General features: G+C 46.6%; 1 protein-coding gene across 1 annotated transcript in view; it reads left to right on the top strand.

The window, feature by feature from the left end:
• Nucleotides 1–27,751, top strand: part of EDC4 (enhancer of mRNA decapping 4) — a 1,195,039-nt gene that overhangs the window by 1,084,738 nt on the left and 82,550 nt on the right. Inside the window, 1 exon segment of the mRNA XM_030203662.1 lies at nucleotides 20,329–20,492. Coding sequence (XP_030059522.1) covers nucleotides 20,329–20,492 — 164 coding nt within the window.

Genomic DNA, 27,751 nt, shown 5'->3' with positions numbered 1-27,751 from the left:
CTCTGGGACGTCCTTTCCAAATTCCTCAGCCACAAAAAGTGCTGACCACGGATGCGTCTCTCCTGGGATGGGGAGCTCATGTCGATGGGCTTCACACCCAAGGAAGCTGGTCCCTCCAGGAACGCGATCTACAGATCAATCATCTGGAGTTACGAGCGATCTGGAACGCTCTGAAGGCTTTCAGAGATCGGCTGTCCCACCAAATTATCCAAATTCAGACAGACAACCAGGTTGCCATGTACTACGTCAACAAGCAGGGGGGCACCGGATCTCGCCCCCTGTGTCAGGAAGCCGTCAGCATGTGGCTCTGGGCTCGCCGGCACGGCATGGTGCTCCAAGCCACATATCTGGCAGGCGTAAACAACAGTCTGGCCGACAGACTGAGCAGGATTATGCAACCTCACGAGTGGTCGCTCAACTTCCAAGTGGTGCGCCAGATCTTCCAAGCGTGGGGCACCCCCTTGGTGGATCTTTTCGCATCTCGAGCCAACCACAAAGTCCCTCAGTTCTGTTCCAGGCTTCAGGCCCACGGCAGATTGGCATCGGATGCCTTCCTCCTGGATTGGGGGGAGGGTTTGCTGTATGCTTATCCTCCCATTCCTCTGGTGGGGAAGACTTTGTTGAAACTCAAGCAAGACCGAGGCACCATGATTCTGATTGCTCCTTTTTGGCCGCGTCAGATCTGGTTCCCTCTTCTTCTGGAGTTGTCCTCCGAAGAACCCTGGAGATTGGAGTGTTTTCCGACCCTCATCACGCAGGACGAATGGGCGCTTCTGCATCCCAACCTCCGGTCCCTGGCTCTCACGGCCTGGATGTTGAGAGCGTAGACTTTGCCTCTTTGGGTCTGTCAGAGGGTGTCTCCCGCATCTTGCTTGCTTCCAGGAAAGATTCCACTAAGAGGAGTTACTTCTTTCTATGGAGGAGGTTTGCCGTCTGGTGTGACAGCAAGGCCCTAGATCCTCGCTCTTGTCCTACACAGACCCTGCTTGAATACCTTCTGCACTTGTCTGAGTCTGGTCTCAAGACCAACTCTGTAAGAGTTCACCTTAGTGCAATCAGTGCATACCATTACCATGTGGAAGGTAAGCCGATCTCAGGACAGCCTTTAGTTGTTCGCTTCATGAGAGGTTTGCTTTTGTCAAAGCCCCCTGTCAAGCCTCCTACAGTGTCATGGGATCTCAATGTCGTTCTCACCCAGCTGATGAAACCTCCTTTTGAGCCACTGAATTCATGCCATCTGAAGTACTTGACCTGGAAGGTCATTTTCTTGGTGGCAGTTACTTCAGCTCGTAGAGTCAGTGAGCTACAGGCCCTGGTAGCCCAGGCTCCTTACACCAAATTTCATCATAACAGAGTAGTCCTCCGTACTCACCCTAAGTTCCTGCCAAAGGTCGTGTCGGAGTTCCATCTGAACCAGTCAATTGTCTTGCCAACATTCTTTCCCCGTCCTCATTCCTGCCCTGCTGAACGTCAGCTGCACACATTGGACTGCAAGAGAGCATTGGCCTTCTATCTGGAGCGGACACAGCCCAACAGACAGTCCGCCCAATTGTTTGTTTCTTTTGATCCCAACAGGAGGGGAGTGGCTGTGGGGAAATGCACCATATCCAATTGGCTAGCAGATTGCATTTCCTTCATGTCATGTCACAGCTCATAATGTTAGAGCCATGTCTGCGTCGGTAGCCCACTTGAAGTCAGCCTCTATTGAAGAAATTTGCAAAGCTGCGACGTGGTCATCTGTCCACACATTCACATCTCATTACTGCCTGCAGCAGGATACCCGACGCGACAGTCGGTTCGGGCAGTCAGTTGTTCAGAACCTGTTTGGGCTTTAGGATCCAACTCCACCCCCCGAGGGCCCTGTTTGTTCTGTTCCAGGCTGCACTCTCAGTTAGTTGGTAAATTTTTTAGGTCAATCTCAGTTATGCCCTCGCCGTTGCGAGGCCCAATTGACCATGTTTGTTGTTTTGAGTGAGCCTGGGGGCTAGGGATACCCCATCAGTGAGAACAAGCAGCCTGCTTGTCCTCGGAGAAAGCGAATGCTACATACCTGTAGAAGGTATTCTCCGAGGACAGCAGGCTGATTGTTCTCACAAACCCGCCCGCCTCCCCTTTGGAGTTGTGTCTTCCCTTGTCTTTGTCTTGCTACACATGAGACTGGCCGGCTCAAGCCGGTTTCGGGCGGGAAGACGGCCGCGCATGCGCATCGGCGCGCGAGGGCTAGCAAAGGCTTTTGCTAGTGAAGATTCCGATTGGAGGGGCTGCCGCGGACGTCACCCATCAGTGAGAACAATCAGCCTGCTGTCCTCGGAGAATACCTTCTACAGGTATGTAGCATTCGCTTTACAAATAATGGACTGCCTAGGCGTGGTCCATCTGTAAAAAATCAAAAGCTGTTCCAGTTGGTTAGGCAGTGCCTTAAAAGGTGAAGGACAAAAAGGTGGGTTTTTTTTTTTTTTACTTATTTGACACCTTTTTAATTTATTTAAAAACATATGAAGTCTATACACACTAATAGAAATGCATCAAGACACTCTCTTCTGAGTTCTCTTCCCCCGTATTTTCACCACACTTAAAACTCTACCCACAGATAAAATTGTTATACCCTAATGTTCTTCTGCTATTATTTTATTGCCCTATCAATTCCCCATTTTAACACTCCATTGTTCTATCCCCTAATGATATTTTGACTCTGAATTTTGTCTTCACATAACTCTTCATAATGTAACCCATAATCGTACTGCTACAAATAGTATTTTCATTATTCACAATGTATTGTAAGCCACACTGAGCCCGCAAATAGGTGGGAAAATGTGGGATACAAATGCAATAAATAAAATAAATAAATAAATTTGAAAGCTTCCCATATGTAGATATAAATATCATGAAATAAAAACTGAATATCACTAAAATAACTTCGAAAATTTTTGTAGCTGGTAAAAACAGCAATAATAAAGGCTGTGTTTTTTGCACTCATTTTCTGCACTGTTCTGTACAATACAGTAATACATGGCCAAATTTCAGTGAGGGTATCCTGTTTACTGATGGGTTCATCTTAACTGTTTTTGTAATCTGCCTTGCGAAGCCTAGTGTTATAAAGATTGGAAGTAAAACTCTCATTGAGGCACATGGAATCACATCTTCACTCTTTTGTACAAATGGATTATTCTGTTTTGAGCATGTTTCAGGGACAAGTGGTTTTCATAAGTCAAAATAATAAAAATAAATATTTTATGCAGATCTCTTTCTTGGGAGAGGGTAGGGCAAGGTGACTGCTGTGCTGTGCGGTAGGAGCTGGGTGGGCCAGGGGCCTGGATGGAGGAGATTACGTGTGACGGGGATGGGTTAGATTCCCATGGGGATGGGCAGGGATGGGTTAGATTCTCTGCGGGAACAGGTTAAATTTCTGTCCCCGTGCAACTCTGTACTTTGAGTCTCACAATGCTCCCTTTGCACTTCCTCTTATTGCTAACATATCTAAAAATATCTTGTCCCCCCATTTTGCCGTTTTGGCTATTTTTTCTTCCATTTGTATCTTTGCTTCTCTTATCTTTTACAGATATTGTCACCTATCTTTCTCTTTCTGTAATCTCTTATAGTTTATGAAGGCTAACCTCTTCTTCCTTACCCTTTCAGCAACTATTTTTGAGAACCAAAGCAGCCTTCTTTTTCTCTTAATTTTATTAATTTTCCATACAAAAAGGTTTATTTGCCCTTACAATAGCTCCTTTCAGTGTTGCCCACTGTTTTTCTACTTCCAGATGTTGCCATCCAGACAGTTCCTTGAGGTAATCCCTCATAAGTACATAAGTATTGCTGTACTGGGAAAGACCAAAGGTCCATCAAGCCTAGCATCCTGTTTCCAACAGTGTCCAATCCAGGTCACAAATACCTGGCAAGATCCCAAAAAAGTACAAAACATTCTATACTGCTTATCCCATCTGACAATGGGTTGTTACTGTTTTTTTTTTGTTTGTTTGTTTTTTAAGTCTAGAACCTTCACTTTTGAATGAACCCTCTCCCCACCTACTTTAATATTAAACTACACTATTATTTATCATCAGTATGTGAAATTCCTTGGCAATCAGTTCTACTTCCTTGATTGGGTAAGCTTTTATATCTCCTTTTTTTCCACACCATCCTTTTCTTATGCTTTAAAGTTGTATCCCTAACATAGTTTATTTATTCATATTATTTATAACAGAATTTATAAACCATGTTATCTGAAATTCTAAGCGGTGTACAAAGAACATTCACAATTCAATAAAAATTACTAACCTAAGACAAGCTAAAAACAAACCCAAGATAAGTACAGTAGATCAATATAACGTTCCATAACACTCCTAAACCAAAGGTCTGAGAAAAAAAGTAAGCTTTAAGTAATTTGATAATTCTTCGTTGACAGCACATTATGTTAGTATATATAATCATATCCACATCACTTTTGTAAGATCATAGAACCCTTACCCCACACCTAATATGTAAAGTTGTGTGGTCATACGTAGCTCACAAATACAAATATTGGTACATTATTGGTTTCTGTAACATGGGCAGCATCCATGCATAGTGACAGTAGGCTAGATAACCCTGGAATATGAAATGTGTCCTATCTTTATCTGGTGGTGGGTTGGCCCACAGATGATTAGGATTCTCATTCTAAAGGTTTTGGGGCTTGTGCAGCAGGGGTGTGAAGTCGGTACACCAAACATTTGATTCCGACTCCTTACTGATACTGGGTTTTAATTTTGTTGTTCTGGATCTAAAGTACTGAACAAAGATATATAGATATAATTTGATAGGACAGACCTAGGAGTCCCTCAACCAGGAATGAGGGATGTCACCCAGCGTGGGGCTCGAACATCCGTATGCCAGGAAAGAAGGATATCCCCAAAACCAGTCCTGAGAGTGAAACGCTGAAATTAGAACAGAGAAATTCCCAGCTGTGAGATGGAAGTAACAAAGGAGATACTTATTTGGCCAAATTATTCAGTTAAATAAGCCACCTTCAAAGTTTCTATAATTCTATATTGGCTTTATACTAGCAGGAGGAAAAAAGGTGAGCGATCAAAAGGCATTTAAAGGGACCAGAGAGAAAACCCAGCCACACACAGCACTGCATGCAGTAAAAACAAATGTTACCTGGTGCCAAGCAGTGACTAGTATCTCCAGGCAACTTGAACAGTCCAATTCATAAGTACATAAGTAATGCCACACTGGGAAAAGACCAAGGGTCCATCGAGCCCCGCATCCTGTCCACGACAGTGGCCAATACAGGCCAAGGGCACCTGGCAAGCTTCCCAAACGTACAAACATTCTATACATGTTATTCCTGGAATTGTGGATTTTTCCCAAGTCCATTTAGTAGCGGTTTATGGACTTGTCCTTTAGGAAACCGTCTAACCCCTTTTTAAACTTTGCCAAGCTAACTGCCTTCACCACGTTCTCCGGCAACGAATTCCAGAGTTTAATTATGCATTGGGTGAAGAAACTTTTTCTCCGATTTGTTTTAAATTTACTACACTGTAGTTTCATCGGATGCCCCCTAGTCCTAGTATTTTTGGAAAGCATGAACAGACGCTTCACATCCAACTGTTCCACTCCACTCATTATTTTATATACCTCTATCATGTCTCCCCTCAGCCGTCTCTTCTCCAAGCTGAAAAGCCCTAGCCTCCTTAGTCTTTCTTCATAGGGAAGTCGTCCCATCCCCGCTATCATTTTCGTCACCCTTCGCTGCACCTTTTCCAATTCCACTATATCTTTCTTGAGATGCGGCGACCAGAATTGAACACAATACTCAAGGTGCGGTCGCACCATGGAGAGATATAACAGCATTATAACATCCTCACACCTGTTTTCCATACCTTTCCTAATAATACCAAACATTCTATTCGCTTTCCGAGCCACAGCAGCACACTGAGCAGAAGGTTTCAGTGTATTATTGACGACGACACCCAGATCCCTTTCTTGGTCCGTAACTCCTAACGTGGAACCTTGCATGACGTAGCTATAATTCGGGTTTTTTTTCCCCACATGCATCACCTTGCACTTGCTCACATTAAACGTCATCTACCAGTCTCCCAGTCTCGTAAGGTCCTTCTGTAATCTTTCACAATCCTGTCGCGAGTTAATGACTTTGAATAACTTTGTGTCATCAGCAAATTTAATTACCTCGCTAGTTACTCCCATCTCTAAATCATTTATAAATATATTTAAAAGCAGCGGTCCTAGCACAGACCCCTGAGGAACCCCACTAACTACCCTTCTCCATTGTGAATACTGCCCATTTAGCCCCACTCTCTGTTTCCTATCCTTCAACCAGTTTTTTATCCACAATAGTAACATAGTAGATGATGGCAGAAAAAGACCTGCATGGTCCATCCAGTCTGCCCAACAAGATAAACTCATATGTGCCACTTTTTGTGTATACCTTACCTTGATTTGTACCTGTCCTTTTCAGGGCACAGACCGTATAAGTCTGCCCAACACTATCCCCGCCTCCCAACCACCAGCCCCGCCTCCCATCACCGGTTCTGGCACAGACCGTATAAGTCTGCCTAGCACTATCCCCACCACCCAATCTCGGCTAAGCTCCTGAGGATCCCTTCCTTCTGAACAGGATTCCTTTATGTTTGTCCCACGCATGTTTGAATTCCGTTACCGTTTTTATCTCCACCACCTCCCGCAGGAGGGCATTCCAAGCATCCACCACTCTCTCTGTGAAAAAATACTTCCTGACATTTTTCTTGAGTCTGCCCCCCTTCAATCTCATTTCATGTCCTCTCGTTCTACCATCTTCCCATCTCCGGAAAAGGCTCATTTGCGGATTAATACCTTTCAAATATTTGAACGTCTGTATCATATCACCCCTGTTTCTCCTTTCCTCCAGAGTATACATGTTCAGGTCAGGAAGCCTCTCCTCATACGTCTTGTAACGCAAATCCCATACCATTCTCGTAGCTTTTCTTTGCACCGCTTCAATTCTTTTTACATCCTTAGCAAGATACGGCCTCCAAAACTGAACACAATACTCCAGGTGGGGCCTCACCAACGACTTATACAGGGGCATCAAGACCCCCTTTCTTCTGCTGGTCACACCTCTCTCTATACAGCCTAACAACCTTCTAGCTACGGCCACCGCCTTGTCACACTGTTTCGTCGCCTTCAAATCCTCAGATACTATCACCCCAAGATCCCTCTCCCCATCCGTACCTATCAGACTCTCACCGCCTAACACATACATCTCCCGTGGATTTCTACTCCCTAAGTGCATCACTTTGCATTTCTTCGTATTGAATTTTAATTGCCAAATCTTAGACCATTCTTCTAGCTTCCTCAGATCTTTTTTCATGTTTTCCACTCCCTCCGGGGTATCCACTCTGTTACAGATCTTAGTATCATCCGCAAATAGGCAAACTTTACCTTGTAACCCTTCGGCAAAGTCACTCACAAATATATTGAACAGAATCGGCCCCAGCACCGATCCCTGAGGCACTCCACTACTCACCTTTCTCTCCTCCAAGCGAATTCCATTCACCACCACCAGTGGTGTGCTGGAGCCGGTTGGCCCGTGCGAGCCGGCTCGCCTTTGCTCCCCTGGTCGTCCATCATCCGTCTGTAGCTCTGCGAGTCCCCGATAGCCGTTTCATTCTTACGCCGCACCCCTACCTTTAAAAATTTTATTTTCCCTCGAGGCGCGCCGGCGTTGAAGGCTTGAAGCGAAAGCAGCAGGCTCAGCTCGGTTCCAGGCCTTCCCTTCGCATCATGGCTCCGCCCTCGTGCAAACAGGAAATACGTCAGGCGAGGGCGGAGCCATGATGCGAAGGGAAGGCCTGGAACCGAGCTGAGCCTGCTGCCTTCGCTTCAAGTCTTCAACGCCGGCGCGCCTCGAGGGAAAATAGCATTTTTAAAGGTAGGGGTGCGACCTAAGAAGGAAACGGCTATCGGGGACTCGCAGAGCTGCAGAGGGCATACGGATAATGGACGACCGGGGGAGCGGGGGGGGGGGGCTGGAAGAAGGCGGAGGGCAGGGGGGAGACGAGGGTTGCTGGACATGGGTGGATGGATGGAGGGGGGGGAGAGGAGGGTTGCTGGACATGGGTGGGTGGATGGAGGGCAGGGGAGAGCAGGGCTGCTGGACATGGGTGGATAGATGGAGGGCAGGGGAGAGCAGGGCTGCTGGACATGGGTGGGTGGAGGGCATGGGTGAGCAGGGCTGCTGGACATGGGTGGGTGGATGGAGGGCAGGGGAGAGGAGGGTTGCTGGACGTGGGTGGATGGAGGGCAGGGGAGAGGAGGGTTGCTGGACATGGGTGGAGGAGAGGGAAGGGAGAGAGAAGAAATGCTGGACATGGATGGGAGGGGAGGGAAGAGTGAGGAAGGAGATGAGAAGAGGGAAAAGGAAGAGAGGAGAATAACTGCACATGGATGGAGAAAATAGGCAGAAGCTGAGGACCAGAAATGAAGAAGAAAGGAGGAAAGAAATAAATGGAAAGGAAGCCCTGGAAACGGAGTTAAGAGGACAGATAGCAGCAGATTCGGATACTGGGCCAGCATGATCAGAAAAACAGTCACTAGACAACAAAGGTAGAAAAAAAAATCATTTTATTTTCATTATAGTGTTTGGAATATGTTCACTTTGAGAATCAGGTGCTCAACATTAAAAGTTTATATTTATTTACTTATTTATGGCATTTTATCCCACATTAAACATGAATTAGATTGGAACCTGGGATCATTTAATAGTTTTTTCCTAGAGAGAGTAATGCATTGCCCCCCCCCCCCCCCCCTGGCTATAGCCAGCTCTGCAATTTTGGGGGGGGGGGGGCGCAGAGGTGGACGGGGGGGGGGGGCGCCGAGGTGGACCGGGGAGGGAGCCTGTTGTTAAAAATTTACCAGCACACCACTGACCACCACCCTCCAATTTCCTCTGTAGCCTTTCATGAGGTACCTTGTCAAACGCCTTTTGAAAATCCAGATACACAATAACAACCAGCTCCCCTTTGTCCACATGTTTGTTTACTCCTTCAAAGAATTGAAGTAAATTGGTCAGGCAAGATTTCCCCACACAAAAGCCGTGCTGGCTCGGTCTCAGTAATCCATGTCCTTGGATATGCTCTGTAATTTTGTTTTTAATAATAGCCTCTACCATTTTCCCCGGCACCGACGTCAGACTCACCGGTCTATAATTTCCCGGATCTCCCCTGGAACCTTTTTTAAAAATGGGCGTTACATTGGCCACCCTCCAATCTTCCGGTACCACGCTCGATTTTAAGGATAAATTGCATATCACTAGCAGTAGCTCCGCAAGCTCATTTTTCAGTTCTATCAGTACTCTAGGATGAATCCCATCCGGTCCAGGAGATTTGCTACTCTTCAGTTTGCCAAACTGCCCCATTACGTCCTCCAGGTTTACCGTGAAGTCAGTAAGTTTCTCCGACTCGTCCGCTTGAAATATCATTTCCGACACCGATATCCCACCCAAATCTTCCTCAGTGAAGACCGAAGCAAAGAATTCATTCAATCTCTCCGCTATGTCTTTGTCTTCCTTGATTGCCCCTTTTACCCCTCGGTCATCCAGCGGCCCAACCGATTCTTTTGCCGGCTTCCTGCTTTTAATATACCGAAAAAAAATTTTTACTATGCTTTTTTGCCTCTAATGCTATCTTTTTTTCGTAATCCCTCTTGGCCTTTTTTATCTGTGCCCTGCATTTGCTTTGACACTCCTTATGCTGCTTCTTGTTATTTTCAGACGGTTCCTTCTTCCATTTTCTGAAGGCATTTCTTTTAGCCCTAATAGCTTCCTTCACCTCACATTTCAACCAGGCCGGCTGTCTTTTGGACTTCCGTCTTTCTTTTCTAATTTGCGGAATATGTTTGGCCTGGGCCTCCAGGATGGTATTTTTGAACAGCGTCCATGCCTGTTGTACAGTTTTTACCCTCTCAGTTGTCCCCCTAAGTTTTTTTTCCACCGTTCTTCTCATTTTATCATAGTCTCCTTTTTTAAAGTTAAACACTAACGTATAACTTTGAGCCTGCAAAAAGGTGGGATAATGTGGGATACAAATGTAATAATAATAATAATAATTTGACTTCCTGTGTATAGTTACTTCAATGTTGATATCAAAACTGATCATATTATGATCACCGTTATCAAGCGGCCCCAGTACCATAACGTCCCTCACCAGATCATGCGCTCCACTAAGGACCAAGTCTAGAATTTTTCCTTCTCTCCTCTGCTCCTGCACCAGCTGCTCCATAAAGCTGTCCTTGATTTCATCAAGGAATTGTACCTCTCTAGCGTGTCCCGATGTTACATTTACCCAGTCTATATTTGGATAATTGAAGTTACCCATTATTATCACATTGCCCATTTTGTTTGCGTCTCTGATTTCTTTTATCATTTCTGCGTCTACCTGCTCATCCTGGCGAGGCGGATGGTAGTACACTCCTATCACCGTCCTTTTCCCTTTTATACATGGAATTTCAACCCACAATGATTCAAAGGTGTGATTTGTGTCCTGCCGAATTTGTAATCTATCCAAGTCAAGTCTCCAGATTCCCATCCACCAATACTGGTAAAGAAATGACCCCAGTTCTCATAGCATTATAAGAAAGTGTTTATTGTATCAGTGCTGAGAGACGGAGATTCAGCAATCAGATTCTCATCTGAATTACAAGCTTTGTGCTATCCCTTATATAGTATTAAAATACTGTGATTTCCTTAAGTACAACCCAGGGTAATACATACGTGGCTCATTAGTGGCTACACATAATACTGATTAGTAACAACAATTGCTAATCTTGTTGACTGCCTCTCACTAGTGAGTGATGCCTTCTAGCACTACCTATTTTGGCAGAAGATACATAAAATGATACAGACCAGATATGCATAGTTTGCAAAAGTCGGTCAAGGGATAGCTTGAGGAGGTCAATACCTGACCCCTCATATCTTCACGCATTTTTGAGGAAAACAATTTCTGCGCAAAACAGTTTATGCCTGTACGATAGGGCTATACAATGTGTCAGGTATTGTACGTAACAACACGTGCCCGCTATTTAAATAATTTCTATGCAACTACCTCATTTAGTTTCTGTACAGACCCCCTTCTGTATGCTTGCAATGGCCTTCAGTGAATACTTGCTACTACCCCCCCCCCCCCCCCACCCACACACACACATTCCTTTCTATTTTACACTGAATGACTATACAGTTTATAATAGCAGAAAACATAGACCTATGGTTTCCTTAAAGATATAGATATTTTATTTATAGAGAGATGTTTAAAATAATAAATTTATCAAATATTAGAATGTTAGTTTTTATTTTGAAGCTGTCATTGATACATTTTTACCGACTCTGACTCCACAGACCTGTTGTGCAGAACCCTGGCCACATGGAGAACACACAATATAAAGAATTGTCTTATTGTATTGTATCTGATTCATTGTGTTATTTATTTTATTTATTTATTTATTTATTGGGATTTATTAACCACCTTTATGAAGATCACCCAAGGTGGTATTTAATTGTAGTAAACTACTTTGGGTTGATCTGCAGTCCAAGAGAGGCAGAATATGAGAGTAATTTTATAATTGTACACATACATAACACAGGCATACTTTTTCCTATGCGATCACCTTTACATTTTTTTTTTTTTAATTTTTAGAAGTCTTTATTGATAAATGTTACAAAACGTCTGGTACGTAATACATTATGCAAATCGTGTTACAAGCCTTTTAAGTAAGCCAGAATGATCTCAACTATTCACGGTTATGCAACATAGAACACAACAACAATTCCTTTGTATATCAAAAGGAGAAAAAGAAAAGAATACAATATTCTTGTTATGTTGAAATAGCAAATAAAGTAATCAGACTTGTGATTTCAAAACTTCACTTTTCCAGTGTTTTCATTTATGTTACTAGTCTCTTCCTCTTAACCTCTCTTAACACAGGTATACCCTTCCCACCCTCCCTCCCCATCCCTCCCACCCTTCCAGCACAACCTTAACAAAGAACTTTGGTCAAGTTATACATGAAGAAGAAAAGGGTCCCAGATCTGATGCCATCTGTCTAGTTGGTTACGCCTCTCCGCTAGAAGCCTTTCCATTTCACAGGTGTATCTCAATTTCTGGACCCATCTAGTGATAGGCGGGGTCACCGGCCGCTTCCAGTACGCGGCAATTATTACTCTTGCGGCGATTATGGCTTGTCCCACAAATTTATGCTGAGCACTGGGAAGACTCACCGCCCCCCCATGGAATAGAAAGAAAGTTGGGCTCCATGGCAATGGGCTGCCCGTCCACCGTTGTAGCCTGCTATGAATCGATCTCCAATAGGCCCTGACCTTCTTACAGGTCCACCAGATATGACCAGCTGTGCCCCTTACTCCGCAACCCCTCCAGCACAGCCCTGACAATGTGGGATAGATATGCTGTAGACGTTCAGGCGTCAAGTACCAACGGTACAATAGCTTCACAGCATTTTCCTTAAAGGGCACATGAGACGACACCCTCGTAACTGCCCGCTCCATCCTCTCCCATGTTGCCTCCTCAATTACCATACCCAGCTCCCTCTGCCAACTCTTCCTGTGGAGCGTGTAGCTCGGGGAATATCTATTAATAATGCGGTAGAGGCGAGAGATCACCCCAGCCGTAGTGGGTGGGCCGTCACAAATAAGCTCCAGCGCAGTTTGTTCCCTAGCCATGACCTCCCGAACTGCGCTTGTCTTAAGAAAGGAGGCCAGTTGAAGGTATGAGTATCTATCAGACCCCACTATCGGGAATCTTTCAAGAGCTGCAGGGTAGGACAACAGTTTCTCTCCATCGAATAGCTGACCCCACGTTCGTAGGCCCCCAGTGAACCATTTTGTGAATACTCCTTTTGTCGTTCCAGGGTAAAACAATGGGTTGTAGGCTATGGGGGATAAACGGGATAGCGTTGTGCGGCGATGTAGGAACATGCTATCCCAATTGGAAAGGGTGACGTATATTGATGGGCATAGTCCTGTCTCCAGAGACCTAAATGAACCCGGAATCCACATGAGGGCCCCCAGTGACCTATCGCCCAGGGTGTATTGTTCAAGCTGTACCCACTGCCTGTCTGGGTAGTCTTGGAACCATTCCACTGCTGCTCGTGCCTGAACTGCTCTGTAGTACCAGGCCAAATTGGGTACACCCAGCCCTCCCCTCTCCCTGCCTTGATACAGAACCGTGCGTGCCATACGTGGACGCTTCCCTGCCCAAATAAAACGCATTATACGGTCCTGTAAGGATGATAAGAATCTTCGTGGCATATTGATTGGGAGAGCCTGAAATAAATATAATAGGCGTGGCAAAACGTTCATCTTTACTGCTGCTATTCGACCAAACCACGAAAGGGTAATGTCACCCCATTTACCCAAGTCTTCTATGAGAGCCTCTGCCAAACCTTTATAGTTGGCCGAGAAGAGATCAGAGAGGTCTGCTGTCAAGTTAACCCCCAGGTAACGAATGCTCTTATCTGCCCATCTAAATGCATAGGAGGTCCTCAGTGAGTCCCTGAGCTCCGTCGGGAGGGTTATGTTCAAAACCTCAGACTTGGACATATTAACTTTAAATCCCGACATGGTCGAGTATTCCTCTATCTCCCGCAGAAGCCCGGGGAAAGTGGACAGGGGGTTCGTAACAAATAACAGGACATCGTCCGCGAAAAGGGCTAGTTTATGAGTTCTCCCACCCATAGTTAGTCCTGATATGCTTGGATTATTTCTCAGCCGGGTTGCAAATGGTTCCATAACCATAGCAAATAATAGGGGGGACAAAGGGCAACCCTGTGTAGTGCCTCTATGCAAGGGTATCATCCCCGAATTACCCCCGTTCACCCGAATACAAGCTTTAGGGGAGCTATAGAATGCTTGTATCCATTTACAAAACTGTGGTCCTATTCCAAAGGTCTCCATCACCCTATACATGAATGGCCAATGCACCCGATCGAAAGCCTTTTCGGCATCCAAGCTAAGGAGGCATAGAGGTCTCTTCATTTTCTTAGCCAGATATATTAAATCAACCACTCTCCTAGTATTATCAGTAGCTTTTCTATAAGGGACAAATCCCACCTGGTCAGGATGGATAACCGCTGGGAGCAAGGGAGCCAGCCGATTGGCCAGGACTTTAGCTAGGATCTTGACATCAGCATTTAAAACAGATATAGGGCGAAAGGATCCACAATCATTATGATCTTTATTCGGTTTGGGCAACACCGCAATCCACGCTTCCAACATGGTAGCGGGCAGAGACTCTCCCTTCCCTATCAAGTTAAATAAATCGGCTAGCAGTGGGGACAATTCAATGGTATATTTCTTGTAAAATTCATTGGGGAATCCATCCAAACCTGGTGACTTGCAGGATGGTAAGTGTTGGATGGCTTTTTGTACCTCAACTGGGGTGACCGGTGCATCTAAAGCTGCTCTTTGCTGACTAGTTAAAGAAGTCAATTGACTCTCTGCCAAATATTCCGAAATAGCATTTTCAGGTGGATTGTTCTCCTGCGCATAGAGTTTCTGATAGAATTCACTAAAGCGCCTCCTTATGGCCTCAGACGTGTTAAGCAACTCTCCCTTCGAGCCCCTTATGTGAGGGACCGTTCGGTCTACTCTTTGCCTACGCAGCTTTATGGCCAGGAGTCGACCTGCCTTGTTAGTGAATTCATAAGATCTAACTTTGTTTCTGGATTGTAACCAACTTAGCTGTTCTGAATAAATAGAATCCAGCTGGAGCCTCTGCCCGCGCAACTCTTCCAAAACAGCCTGGGAGCCTCCCAACTTGTGTTGTGCCTCCAGTTTCCTTATCTTTTCCAAGCACTGCGCCAGCTGGATCCTACGCACCCTAGCACGTCTACTAGCTATCTGTATAAAGTGACCTCTTGAGACTGCCTTCATTGCATCCCACACCACACTGAGGGGGGGGCCAGATTCCATATTTAACTCCAGATACTCTTTCAGGACCTTCCTACACCCCTCCACCACTTCCTCCTCCAATAATAGGTCTGTGTTAAGTGTCCATCTTTGGTCTTTAACCTCTGCTTTGATAGTCGGTAAAACCACCCATACTGGGGCATGATCTGAGATTGTTATACTGCCAATTTCTGCTCTCGGGCCCCTCTCTGCTAGTGTGACGTCCAGGAAAATGTAGTCGATTCGAGAGTATGACTTATGTACAGGGGAGAAAAAGGTATAGTCCTTGGTTGTCATATGACTCAGTCTCCAAACATCTAGGGTACCTAATGAGTGGACCAAGGAACCCAAAGCCAGTGAATCCCTAGATGTCGGTTGTGGTGGTCTCCCAGATCTATCCACCCCAGGATCCATAACTTCATTAAAGTCACCCCCCATAATCAGGGAACCCCTAGTGAACGTAGCGAGTATGTTTTTCACCGTAGTGTAAAAAGTTCCCTGGTGCTCATTAGGGGCATAAATAGAGGCAAGTGTGAGATCTACCTGACCCAGGACAATTTGCAGAAGCAAAAAACGCCCTCCCGGATCCCGTCTGATTTTCTTTATTTGGGCCGAGATTGTTTTATGAAACAGAACTGCCACCCCACGTTTTCTGGAATCGTCGGCAGAGGAGGCAAAGAAGACGCTTGGGTATTCTGGATGAGCTAACAGTCTCTCATGTGCCCTGCGGAGATGAGTCTCCTGCAATAGTATAATATGCGGCCTAAGCAACTGCATCTCTTTGAAGAACTTCTGCCTTTTCTGAGGCATATTCAGCCCCTTGACATTATATGATAAGATTTTTAAGTCTGTATTCATACCTGTGGTGTTACACCAGCTGTTCTACCCCCCACCAAGTGGGAACCCTCCACTTCATGTTTTTGTGTTATCCAGTACCAATTGTGCTCCCTTCCTATCCTAACCCTCCCCCCCCCTTTTAATGACCCTCCCCCTACCCACCCCATCCCCTCCTGTTTAACACCGACTAGAGGGATCAAGTCCCAATAGTGGGAAATGAGGAAATAACACACCTGCATCCAGGCACCCCAGCCCCCCCTCCCCCCCCGATATCCTATGTCATCACCAATGGCACGGGCACAACTCGAGCACTCGTAAACGCCCGCATGTTTGATTGGATCCTGCCCATTTTCCATCACCTTACATTCCCCCTCTTCTTAGTTTCACATAACTATGCAGCTTTATACACATTATACCTCACAGCCATGATTATTACATACTCTATGGGCTTTAAAGTTAAGGTTCAAGTATGCATATAATAGCAATAATAAACTAAGTACATTGTATTGTCAAACTTGAAACAGAGAGTATTTTACCTAACTCTCTACAACATTACCAACCCGGAAAACAGTTTCGGCTAGTTTTCTTCTGGCCAAGTTCAAGTTTCTTCCACAGCCACTTTTCTTTTTGGAATATTCCTTTTAGGAGTGGCAGGAATCCTCTGCCACTTTTGAAGCTTTGTCTTCGTGGCTGGGGCCAGAGCGCCTGGTGGTTTGGTTGTCTGTACCAGGCCTGCCCCGTGCAGGGATTTCCATGCCTCTGTCAGCGATGTAGCTCTCATCTTAACACCCTGAAGTGAGTAAATCAGGGAAAAAGGGAAGCCCCATCTATAGGCAATCTGTTCTTTGGCCAAAATGTCCAGAGCTGGCTTCATCAAACGTCTTTGTTGCAAGGTAAACTGTGATAGGTCTTGATAAACAGATATACGGGTCCCGCCATAATCCAAGTTGGGCTTTTTCCTGGCGCAATTGAGCAATTGTTCCTTTGTTTCATACCTATGAAACCGGGTGATAATGTCCCGTGTTCTATTTTCCTGCCGCTGGCCCAGGGATCTGTGTGCTCTGTCGATCTCAATCTTTACCCCTGCTCCATCTGCCCCCAGCAAACTGGCGCACAGTGTCTGTACAATTTGAATAACATTCTCTGTCTCTCCGCCCTCCGGGACTCCGCGGAATCTAAGGTTATTTCTCCGTCCCCTATTTTCAAGATCATCCAGTTTATAGGTTAGATCTACATATTTTTGATCTAGGGTTTGGAGATTGGTCTCAAATGTTTGTATAGACTCCGAGTGCTCTTCCAGCTTAGATTCTGCCTCCTCAACTCTGCTCCCCAGTTCACGGAGGTCTGAGCTCAGCGACTCCATTCTATCCAAAATCTCCTCCTTCGATTTATTTATATCCGATTGTATACCGCTCAAAATCTGGCGAAGTTCGCCTGAGATCCCTTTTTTGATATGCGGTTTCCGCGATTCTGCTAGTGAGAGCGCCGAATCAGAGTCAGAAGGAGAGACCGGCGCCATTACCTCGTGGCGCTTCGCGGTTTTAGCCGGTCCGCCGCCAGCTGACTTCTCCTGCTCTTTAGCTCGCGCCGAAGACGCTTTGCTCATTCTGTTATCGATGATGAACAGCGGGGAACACTGCAAAAAGTTCCAAAAAGGTTGGTGATGGCTTTTTATAGCTTTTATATGTATCGAGGAACGGGAGCTAGAACGCTAGGCAGCCATCTGCTTCAGTGACGTCACTTCCTCTCACCTTTACATTTTTTAAATAGAAACATAGAAAAATGTAGGCCGATAAAGACCATATGTTCTATCCAGTCTTCCTAACTATGCCATCTGCTCTCCTTATCACTCCCTTAGAGATTTATGTACTTCTCCAAGCTGTCTTGAATTCAGGTTCTATTTTCATCTCCACCACTTCCAAAGGGAGGCTGTTCCACAAATTCACCATCCTTTCAATGAAGAAGTATTTCCTCATGTTACTTCTGAGTCTGCCCCCTCTCACCTTCATCCTGTGCTCCCCTCATTCCAGAGCTCCCTTTCAGTTGAAAAAGACTCTCCTCCTATACATTTATGCTGCTTAGGTATTTAAATGTCTCTATTGAGTTAGACATGGGGTAGCCACAGCTTACCCTGGGATTGGTAGCATGGAATGTTGCTACTATTTGGGTTTCTGCCAGGTACTTGTGACCTGGATTGGCCAATGTTGGAAACAGGATACTGGGCTGGATGGACCATTGGTCTGACCCAGTATGGCTATTCTTATATCTCCACTCGCCTGCCTTTCTCCCAAAGTATACTTATTAATATCTTTAAGTCTGACCACCTACGCTTTATGACGAAGATTATGGACCATTTTAGTAGCCACCCTCTGGACCGACTCCATCCTGTTTATATCTTTTGAAGGTGCGGTCTCCAGAATTGTACACAATATTCTAAATGAGGTCTCATCAGAGTCTTATACAGGGGCATCATCACCTCCTTTTTCCTATTAGCCATTCCTCTTCCTATGCACTCAAGCAGGCTTCTAGCTTTCACCGTCATCTTTTCTAACTGTTTGGCCACCTTAAGATGAATGTATGCATATTTCCATTTTATTTCCCCACGAACTTATGTGCATATATTTACACTTGCTCTTTACAAATGTCCCAACTTATGTATGTGCATATTTTGTAGTTTAGAGTATCTGATGCACTCCCACCCCCAGGGGCCTTTTAAGGCCGTCCCCCTCCCCTCAGCTGGCATTTCCCTTGTTCTTCCTACCTCCCCCCCCCCCCCCCCGACCTCTCAGTGGTCAGCATCTCCCCTTCCCCTCCCTAACTACACCCCTTCGTGGTCTACTATGTCCCCTTCCCTTTCCTAGTCCTTTCCCCTGTCCAGCATGTTCCCCCCTTTTGCTCTGACACTTCCAGCCTACCTCTTCCTGACAAAGGGTTGGCATGAGACCTTTCAGTAGAGTCCCAAGCTTTAGCACTGTAGTGTCCCACCCTCCCCCGATGTATTTCTTGTTAAGGAGAGGGGAGGAAGTGGCTGCAGTGAGCACAGATCTCTACTAAAAGATCTCATTCACACTGCCAAGATGCACTAAAACAATCGTTAATGCCCATTGCTTACTGATTCCTTAGCGAATCGGTAAGCAACGGGAATGCATCAAGGAAAGGGAATGCAAATGAGCTGCTCGTTGTAGCTCACTTGCATTCTCTATTACATCGCTAAACAGTCGGCCAGTCGAGCATGCGCAGAGCAGCCAAGCGTTATGCTGGCTGCTGTGCGCATGCCAAGGACGTCCTATATGGATATCCTTCACTATATACAAAAAAAAGACGAGCTGTGCCTATGGACGTCCTTTATGGACATCCTTCGCCCCCCCCCCCCCCCCCGAGGTCGTCTCCGCCGCCGCTCCCCACTCCACCCGCCCCCCCTCCGTCTGCCACCGGGCCGGGCCCTCACAGCGCCTCTCATTTCCATGTGAAGGGGCTGCAGCAAGCAAAAGCTAATCGCTTCCCTTCGGACTTCTCTCCTTTCCTCCCTGGCCCATATACGTATATGTCAGACGAGGGCGGGCCAGGGTGGAAAGGAGGGAAGTCCGAAGGGAAGCGATTAGCTGTTGCTTCTGCAGCGCCTTCACACGGAGGTGAGAGGCGCTGTGAGGGCTCGGCCCGGTGGCAGACGGAGGGGGTGAGGGGGAGTGGCGGCAGCGACGACATTAGGGGCCACGGGGGTGCGGAGGATGGCGGGGAGGCCGGGGCTGCGAGAAGCTGTCATTTCAATGCAGGGGGAGCGGCAGCAGCGACCTCGGGGGGGGGGGGGGGCTGAGCTAAACGCGCTGTGAGAGACTTCCAGGTCTCTCAGCTGAGTGAAGCACGTCCCTGACGAGCACTTTTTTCCCCTGATTTTTTTTTTTGTAACATTTATAGACGTTTTTCAATCCCGCGCTGCCCTAACGACAGGTACAGACCTCTCGTTAGATTTTCTAGCGTTAAGGCAATCGGAAAAGGTTAGTGCATCTCATTACGATAGGGTTTCTACACAATTTGCTCATCTGCATTCTGTTTTCGTTAGCTGCTACCGTCGTCAGAAAATGGCTCGGAGAAGTCATTAGTGCATGCCAGGGTTTACTACTTGCTCGTTAATGGCTCGTTAAGTTTAGTGCATCTGGCCCTGAATACCTTTAGAGTTGCTGGGAAGAGGTAGGGCAACAGTGGCAGGGGAAAGAGAAGAGAGGTGGGAGGATGAGATATCACTCGGCTGCCATAACTCTGCCCCTGGCAGACACCTAATAGTAGGGCCGGCCTTGAGTGTGTGCATAAACAATAACCCAGCCCTTGGGAATGCCTCCTCTATATGTATATTTATGCATATATCAGAATGGCAATTTTATAAATATCTTATGCATAAAAACAACTGTTTTACTCATGAATAAAATGGTTTTTTTTAAATTAGCTTCTATAAATGAAGAATAACTTTTACACTGAGCATAGCACTCGGGAAGCTGCTAATACAACCAGCAGTCAAAGATTATTCCTGCTATAATCAACTTTTTTCTTATTTTGCAAAGGCTCTAACAGCTTCAGACCTGAATCTTGTGCTCTATGTGTGTGAGACAATGGATCCTCAGCAAGTGTTTGACCAGCACCCGTGTCCTCTCTCACAACCTGTCCTCCTGTCCCTCATTCAGCAGCTTGCCTCAGATTTGAGCACATGTACTGAGCTCAAACTCAAGTGAGTATCATTTTCTTTCAGTTTATGTTCAGTGTTCTACAGTGCTGGGGACCCAGTGGTTAACTCCTAGTGTCTTACAGCATCCTGTGACACTGTAGCTGCCAGTTGCTTTGCTCTTGTGCTCTGTACCCTGCAGAATCTTGGGCAGTTTAGCCACTAATACCCTCATGATCAAAAGCCCCGCACTGTTCCAAACAGTGCTCTAAAAATAGCGCTGGAACAGCGCGGGGCTATACTGCACCGATGATCAGCGATAATGCATGCAAATTTAAGCAGCGCAATTATCTCTGATCATGGGGTAGAAGTGCGGGCGAATTGTGCCTGAGCATGCGCTCAGCACAATCCTCCCGCACTTGTTTGACAAGTCGGGGCTGTCAAAAGCCCAAACCTGTCAAACCCTTACTCATGATCAACAGGGCTAGAGGTCCATGGGACCAGCAGGCCCTGTCTACCCCTGCCCCGAGGAACGGGGGCTGGAGGTCCAGTGGACCTCCGGTCCCCCCAATGATCCCCCCCCCCCCCATGTTCAGGGAGGGCTGGAGATCCGGTGGGTCTCCAGCCCCCCCAAACCCCCAGAAAATGGTCCTGCAGTGTTCTAGTGGCCGCCGGCCAAACGCTCTCCCACCCTCCCACCCAGCGAGCGAAGGGGGGTGGGGGGCTGGAGATCCGGTGGACCTCCAGCCCACCCCAACTCCCCCCCCCCCCCCCACGTCCGACCAATCCCTGGTGGTCCAGCGTAAAGGACAACCCCCTCCCGGCCCCCCTACCTTTAGTTGAAGGAAAGACGCAGCCTGCCTCTCTCCTCTTCCTTGTGTTGACGCTGCTGCAAAATGGCGGCGCCCAGCCCCGCCCATTGCATCCTGGGCCTTACATGGTCTGTAGCCCTGCCCAGCGCATCCCAGGATGCAATGGGCGGAGCTGGGTACCGCCATTTTGCGGCGGCGGCAACACAAGGAAGAGGAGGGAGGCAGGCTGCGTCCCTTCTCCAACTAAAGGTAGGAGGGCCTGGAGGGGGTTGTCCTATACACTGGACCACCAGGGATTGGTCGGACAACGCTGGGGGGGGGGGGGGGGTGTTGGGTGGGAGAGGGTTTGGCCGGCGGCCACTAGAACACTGCAGGACAATTTTCTGAGGGTTTGGGGGGGGGGGGGGCTGGAGACCCACCGGATCTCCAGCCGTCCCTGAACATGGGGGGGTGGGATCGTTGGGGGGACCGGAGGTCCGCCGAACCTCCAGCCCCCTGTTGGCAGGTGGCAGGTTTGCTTTGGGGGGGAACGGGGGCCTGCCAGCATGCAACTGCAAGCTGGAGAGGGCTCACCATTCCTCCCCAATGATCGGCAAACCCTAACGCCAGCTCGGAGCTGGCGTAGGGTTTGCCGCGGCCAGCGACCCAAAGTTTGGCGTGCTGGCCGCTGATCATTGGGGATGAATGTGCTAAGCTCTGTTTAGCATGCATTTGCATACTACTTGCGCAAAGAGCCCTCGAGCGCGCTGTTTCACACTCTGGAGGGCTCTAATCATGGGGCGGTAGCAAACGCCGGCGTTAGTATGGTGCTAACAGCCACTAGCGCCGGCGTTTGCTTTTTATCATCTGGGCCTAAGAGTACAGAAAACGCTTTTTAACTTTTCATTTTGTTCTTTTTTTTTTATTTTTTAAAGAAAGGAAGACTATTAAAAATTGGAGACAAAGTAAATTGCCCAAAAGAAGCCCCTTTTTCTGACGACAAGCATTATAGCAATACCAAAATAAACTCATCATCAAAGCCCAGGGATGGCAGTATCGAAAGCTTCTAGAGCTTTTTACATGCTATTACTGAGCCTTTGGAATTGCTTTGTGGGTCTACCTCAGTATGGTTTTGTCTGTTGGTCCTCACCTACGTTTGTCCTTTTTACTTAAAAAAAAAAAAAATGTTCTTTGAGGAAACATGTAAAAGACATTCTCCGAGGACAAGCAGGCTGAATATTCTCATGATGGGTTGTCCTTCGCGACGGCCCAGGAGACCGGAACTCTTTAGAAACAACTAGAAGTTTGTAAAATGCTCCATCGCATGGGCCCGAGCACACTGCGCATGCGCGAACAGCTTCCCGCCCACGATGCAAGCGTGTCCTTACTAGTTCTTTTTCTTCTGCGCCTCGAGAGAGTTGTGCTCGCTGCTACTCCCTTGTGTTTTGCCTAGGAGATCGCTTTTTTTGCGTTTATCACACCCTGTTTTCTTCTTTCATTTTTTTCCCTCAAGTAAAATTTAAAAAAAAAAAAAAAAGCTCTTTCCTTTATTTTTTTTTTAGTTTTTCCTCAAGTTTCCTTTCTTTTCCGTTGCGGCCACCTTTAGGCTGCTCGGCCGCGTCTTTTTTTCCCTTTTTTTGGGTCTTTTTAAGTGGTACAATCGAGCCTTTTGATTTCGTGGACGCTATTTTCCCGCCCATGTCATCGAAGACTCCCAGCGGCTTCAAGCGTTGTACTCGCTGCAACCGGACCATCTCGAGCACCAACCCTCACGTGTGGTGTCTTCAGTGTATTGGGCCCGACCACTTTCCAACTTCTTGAAGCTGTGCAAGTTGATGAAGAAGTGGACCCAAGTGGCTCGAGAGGCTCAGCGTGAGAAACTTTTTTCTGAGCGGTCCGGTCCTTCGACATCAGCACTGAGGAAATCGACATTAGCGTCGAGGGAAGCAGCGACACGGGGAGCGCAGGTAATGGCTGCCGAGAGACTGCGTCAAGCTGGGAGCAGTGAGGCATCGAGTGGGTCTCCACCCATCTCGAGGCCTCCTGCTATGCAGGCCCCCCGGGACCGACCTTCGTCGGACCCGGCCCCAAGGAGACGTATGGATTCCACATCATCTTCATCGGTACTGAGGAGTCTCGGTAACGGGCCTCAAGCGAAGGCGAAGAAGCATCATCATCGATCTCCTTCCAGACATGGTACCGAGAGCTCCGGGGAGCCGAGGGAGTCGGCACCCGAGAAGAGTCGGCGCCAGAAGGATTGCTCACCCTCCATTCAGGAGGTGTGGATGCGTCGGTCGTCTGGCAGCCTGGTACCGGCTCTCAAGCCCCCTCAGATTCTGGCACCGACTCCTGCACCGGCCCCACAGCCTTTTCCGATGGCAGCTCTCGACAAGCGCATCCGGGCCCTTCTTCCAGAACTTCTGGAAGGGTTGCTTCGTCAGTCGGCCTCGGTGTCGGGGTGCTTGCGCCTCCCATACCGACTGCAGGTATGGCATCTGGGCCATCACCTGTGAGGCGGTCCCCGCCCTCGGTGCCACTTGCGGTACCGGAGCCGGTTGCCAACCAGGTCGACTCCCCCTCGACGTCGGTGGAGGAAGCTTCACCGAAGTCCAGGCAGGAGTCAACTTCTCGACATCCCCCTCGAGGTTGTCGATCCTCGACATCGAGACAAGCTCGGCTTCGGGCTGCTCTTAGAGAGCTTTTGTTCGACACCGAAGAGGAGCGCTCGTGGGAAGCAAAGGAAGACCCCAGGTACTTTTCGGAGGAAGAGTCTTGTGGGCTTCCCTCTGATCCTACTCCACCGATTGAAGTAAGGATGTCTCCACCTGAGAGTCTTACTTTCTCATCCTTTGTACGGGAAATGTCTAAGGACATTTCATTCCCTATGGAGGTTGTGGATGAGCCCAGGGCTGAGATGCTCGAGGTCCTGGATTACCCTTCTCCACCTGCAGAGGTTGCAACGGCCCCCCTGCACAATACACTCAAGGAAGTGCTGATGCGGAATTGGTCTTGCCCTCTTTCTAATCCAGTGGTTCCCAAAAAGTCCGAGTCCCAGTACAGAGTCCATGTAGAGCCTGTAATGGTAAAGGCCCAACTTCCTCACGATTCCTTGGTGGTGGACTCTGCTCTCAGAAGAGCCAAGAGTACTAGAGACTATGCCTCGGCGCCCCCAGGCAGAGAGTCTAGAACCTTGGATTCTTTTGGGAGGAGAATGTATCAGGCCGCCATGCTCGCCGCCAAGATCCAAACATACCAACTCTACACGAGCATTCACTTATAGAACTCGGTGAGGCAACTGCCCAGTTTAGTTGAAGCACTTCCTCCGGAGCTTGCTGAACCTTTTCACCAGGTGGTCAGGCAGCAGAAGGCATGTCGCAAATTCCTGGCCAGGGGGTCTTACGACACTTTTGATGTGGCATCCTGTGTAGCTGCTCAAGGTATAGTGATGCGCAGACTCTCATGGCTGCGTGTCTCTGACCTGGATCAGAAGACCCAGCAGCGAATGGCGGATGTTCCTTGCCGGGGGGGATAATCTCTTTGGAGAAAAAGTAAAGGATATGGTTGATCAGATGAAAAACCATCATGATGCCATGGATTCTCTCTCCCGCCGGACGTCTTCTGCCACTGCCTCCTCATCCAGGAGGTTTTTTGGAGGTATTTATTTATTGCATTTGTATCCCACATTTTCTCACCTTTTTGCAGGCTCAATGTGGCTTACAATGTATCATTATTGGTGGATAGTAGATTGGGAGATATCAGTTAGTGTTACATAAAGAATAGCATAATCGAAATTTAAACAAGTAGATATAAGTAGAAAACAGTATTGATAATAGGTAAGTTGGAGATGCCCTAGAGAATAGCGTAATCGAAATTCAAACAGGCAGATATAAGCAAAAACAGTGCTGATAATAGGTAGGGTGGCGATGTATTACATTTATAGTTGCTGATCTTATTGGTATGCCTTGTTGAAGAGGTGTGTCTTCAGGGATTTGCGAAAGTTTGTTAGTTCATAAGTAGTTTTTAAGTTGCACGGCAATGCGTTCCATAACTGTGTGCTTAGGTAAGGAAAGTTTGACGCATGCATTAGTTTGTATTTTAGGCCTTTACAACTGGGGAAGTGAAGATTAAGGAATGTGCGGGATGACCTTTTAGCATTCCTGGGTGGCAGGTCTATCAGATCTGACATGTAGGCTGGGGCATTTCCGTGAATGATTTTGTGAACTAGAGAACATACCTTGAACAAGATGCGTTCTTTAAGTGGAAGCCAGTGTAAATTTTCCCTTAGGGGTTTAGCGCTTTCATATTTTGTTTTTCGGAATATGAGTCTAGCTGCGGTGTTCTGGGCGGTTGAAGTCTCTTGATGATTTGTTCTTTACAGCCAGCGTAGAGTGCCTTGCAGTAATCTAGGTGACTAAGCACTATTGACTGTACCAGGTTACGAAAGATGGTCCTTGGGAAGAAAGGTCTTATTCTTTTTAGTTTCCACATTGAATGAAACATCTTTTTAGTTGTATTTTTCACATGACTTTCCAGAGTAAGATGTCGATCGATGGTAACTCCAAGAATTTTCAGGGTGTCCGAGACGGGAAGGGATAATTTTGGTGTGCTTATGGTGGTGAATTTGCTCATGTTATGTTGTGAGGTGAGTATAAGGCATTGCGTTTTTTCTGCGTTAAGTTTCAGCTGAAATGCATCTGCCCATGAATGCATGATATGGAAACCTTGATTGATGTCGTTGGTCATTTCCATTAAGTCATGTTTAAACGGGATGTAGATCGTTACGTCGTCTGCATATATGTATGGATTGAGGTTTTGATTGGATAATAATTTGGCCAAGGGTGTCATCATTAGGTTGAAGAGAGTCGGCGAGAGGGGGGATCCTTAGGGAACTCCACATTCAGGTGTCCATGTGTCTGAGGTGGTCGAGTTAGATATCATTTGGTAAGATCGTGTGGTTAAGAAGCCTTTGAACCACTTGAGGACGTTGCCTCCAATTCCGAAGTATTCTAGGATGTGTAGTAATATTCCATGATCAACCATATCAAAAGCTGGACATATCGAATTGTAGAAGAAGTATGTTATAACCAGTTGCGATCAATTGTTTAAATTTAGTAATGAGAGTAACTAATACTGTTTCGGTACTGTGGTTAGACCGGAATCCTGATTGGGAGTTATGCAGTATGGAGAATTTATTTAAGTAGTCGGTGAGTTGATTGGTCACCATTCCTTCCGTTAATTTGGTTATCAGAGGAATAGATGCTACTGGGCGGTAATTAAGTCGCTTGTGCTTTTCTTTGCACATAGGGGTGAGTAAAATATTTCCTTTATCCTTAGGGAAGAGTCCGTTTTGTAGCATATGGTTCAGGTGCTCCGTGAGGTCTGCTATGAATTGTTGAGGGGCAGACATTATTAGGTTGTTAGGGCATATGTCTAATTTGCAGTGAGACTTGGCGAACCTTTTGAGCTTTTGGGAGATGATGTCCTCCAATAGCGTCTCAAAGTTGGTCCAGGTTCTGTTCGCTGGGTATTCACCAGGGTTTATGTCTAGACAATCAAGGAGTTTTGCGTAGTCTATGGTATTGACAGGTATCAAGAGACGTAGTTTTGTGATTTTATCATTGAAGTATTTCGCAAGATTGTCTGTTAGAAGTTACCGGTGTAGTATCTAGTAATTTGTTCAAGAGTTGGAAGAGTTTATGTGTGTCCTTGTACTCTGGCCCTATTTTAGTTTTATAATATAGTCTTTTAGTTTGTCTTATGGTATATTTATATTTTCTTTATAGTTGCTTCCAAGCGGTGAGTGTGGAGTCGTCTTTCTTTTTATTCTATGCTCGTTCTAACCTTCTAACTTGAGTTTTTAGCTTTTTTACTTCTTCGTTGAACCATGGTATTGAGTTCTTTCTGTGTGAGGTTCTGGTTTGAAGTGGTGCTATGTTGTCTAATATGTTTCTGCATCTATTGTCCCTTTCTTGGAGAAATTGGTTTGTATCTGTCTTTATAAACCTTCCATTATCATAGAACTGTTGCCAGAATGTTAACGGATCTATTTTTCCTCTCGTGGTGTAGGTTAGGATCTATTTTTCCTCTCGTGGTGTAGGTTATTCATTCTTGTTGGGTGTTTCTTTCATTTGCCATAGGAGGGAGAAGTTTGCTATATAGTGGTCGGACCATGGTATGGGTGTCCATTTTATATCTGTTAGTGCCAGGTTTAGGTCAGGGGCGAATTTATGTGTGATGATGTCTAGTGCATGTCCTTTAGTATGGGTTTGTTACGTAGTTGGCCTATGAAGATCCCATAGTTGGAGGAATTCTTCGCATTCTTGGGCGTTTGTTGAGGTAGGATCTTCAAGGTGTAGGTTAATATCCCCTACTATAAGTAAGTTTGAGGTAGAGACACATGTGTTCAATATGAAGTCCATAAAGTGTGATTGGCAGTCCTGCCAATTACCTGGCGGTCTGTAGAGCAGGACTACGTTGAGGTGTTCCATAAGGTTTGGGTGATTGATTCTAACTGAGGCAATTTCGAGTTGGGGC

This window comes from Microcaecilia unicolor, chromosome 5, assembly GCF_901765095.1.
Source record: "Microcaecilia unicolor chromosome 5, aMicUni1.1, whole genome shotgun sequence".
In the NCBI taxonomy this organism is placed as follows: domain Eukaryota; kingdom Metazoa; phylum Chordata; class Amphibia; order Gymnophiona; family Siphonopidae; genus Microcaecilia; species Microcaecilia unicolor.
Note: the sequence above shows the minus strand (reverse complement) of the source record. Positions and strands in the feature narration are given on the sequence as shown.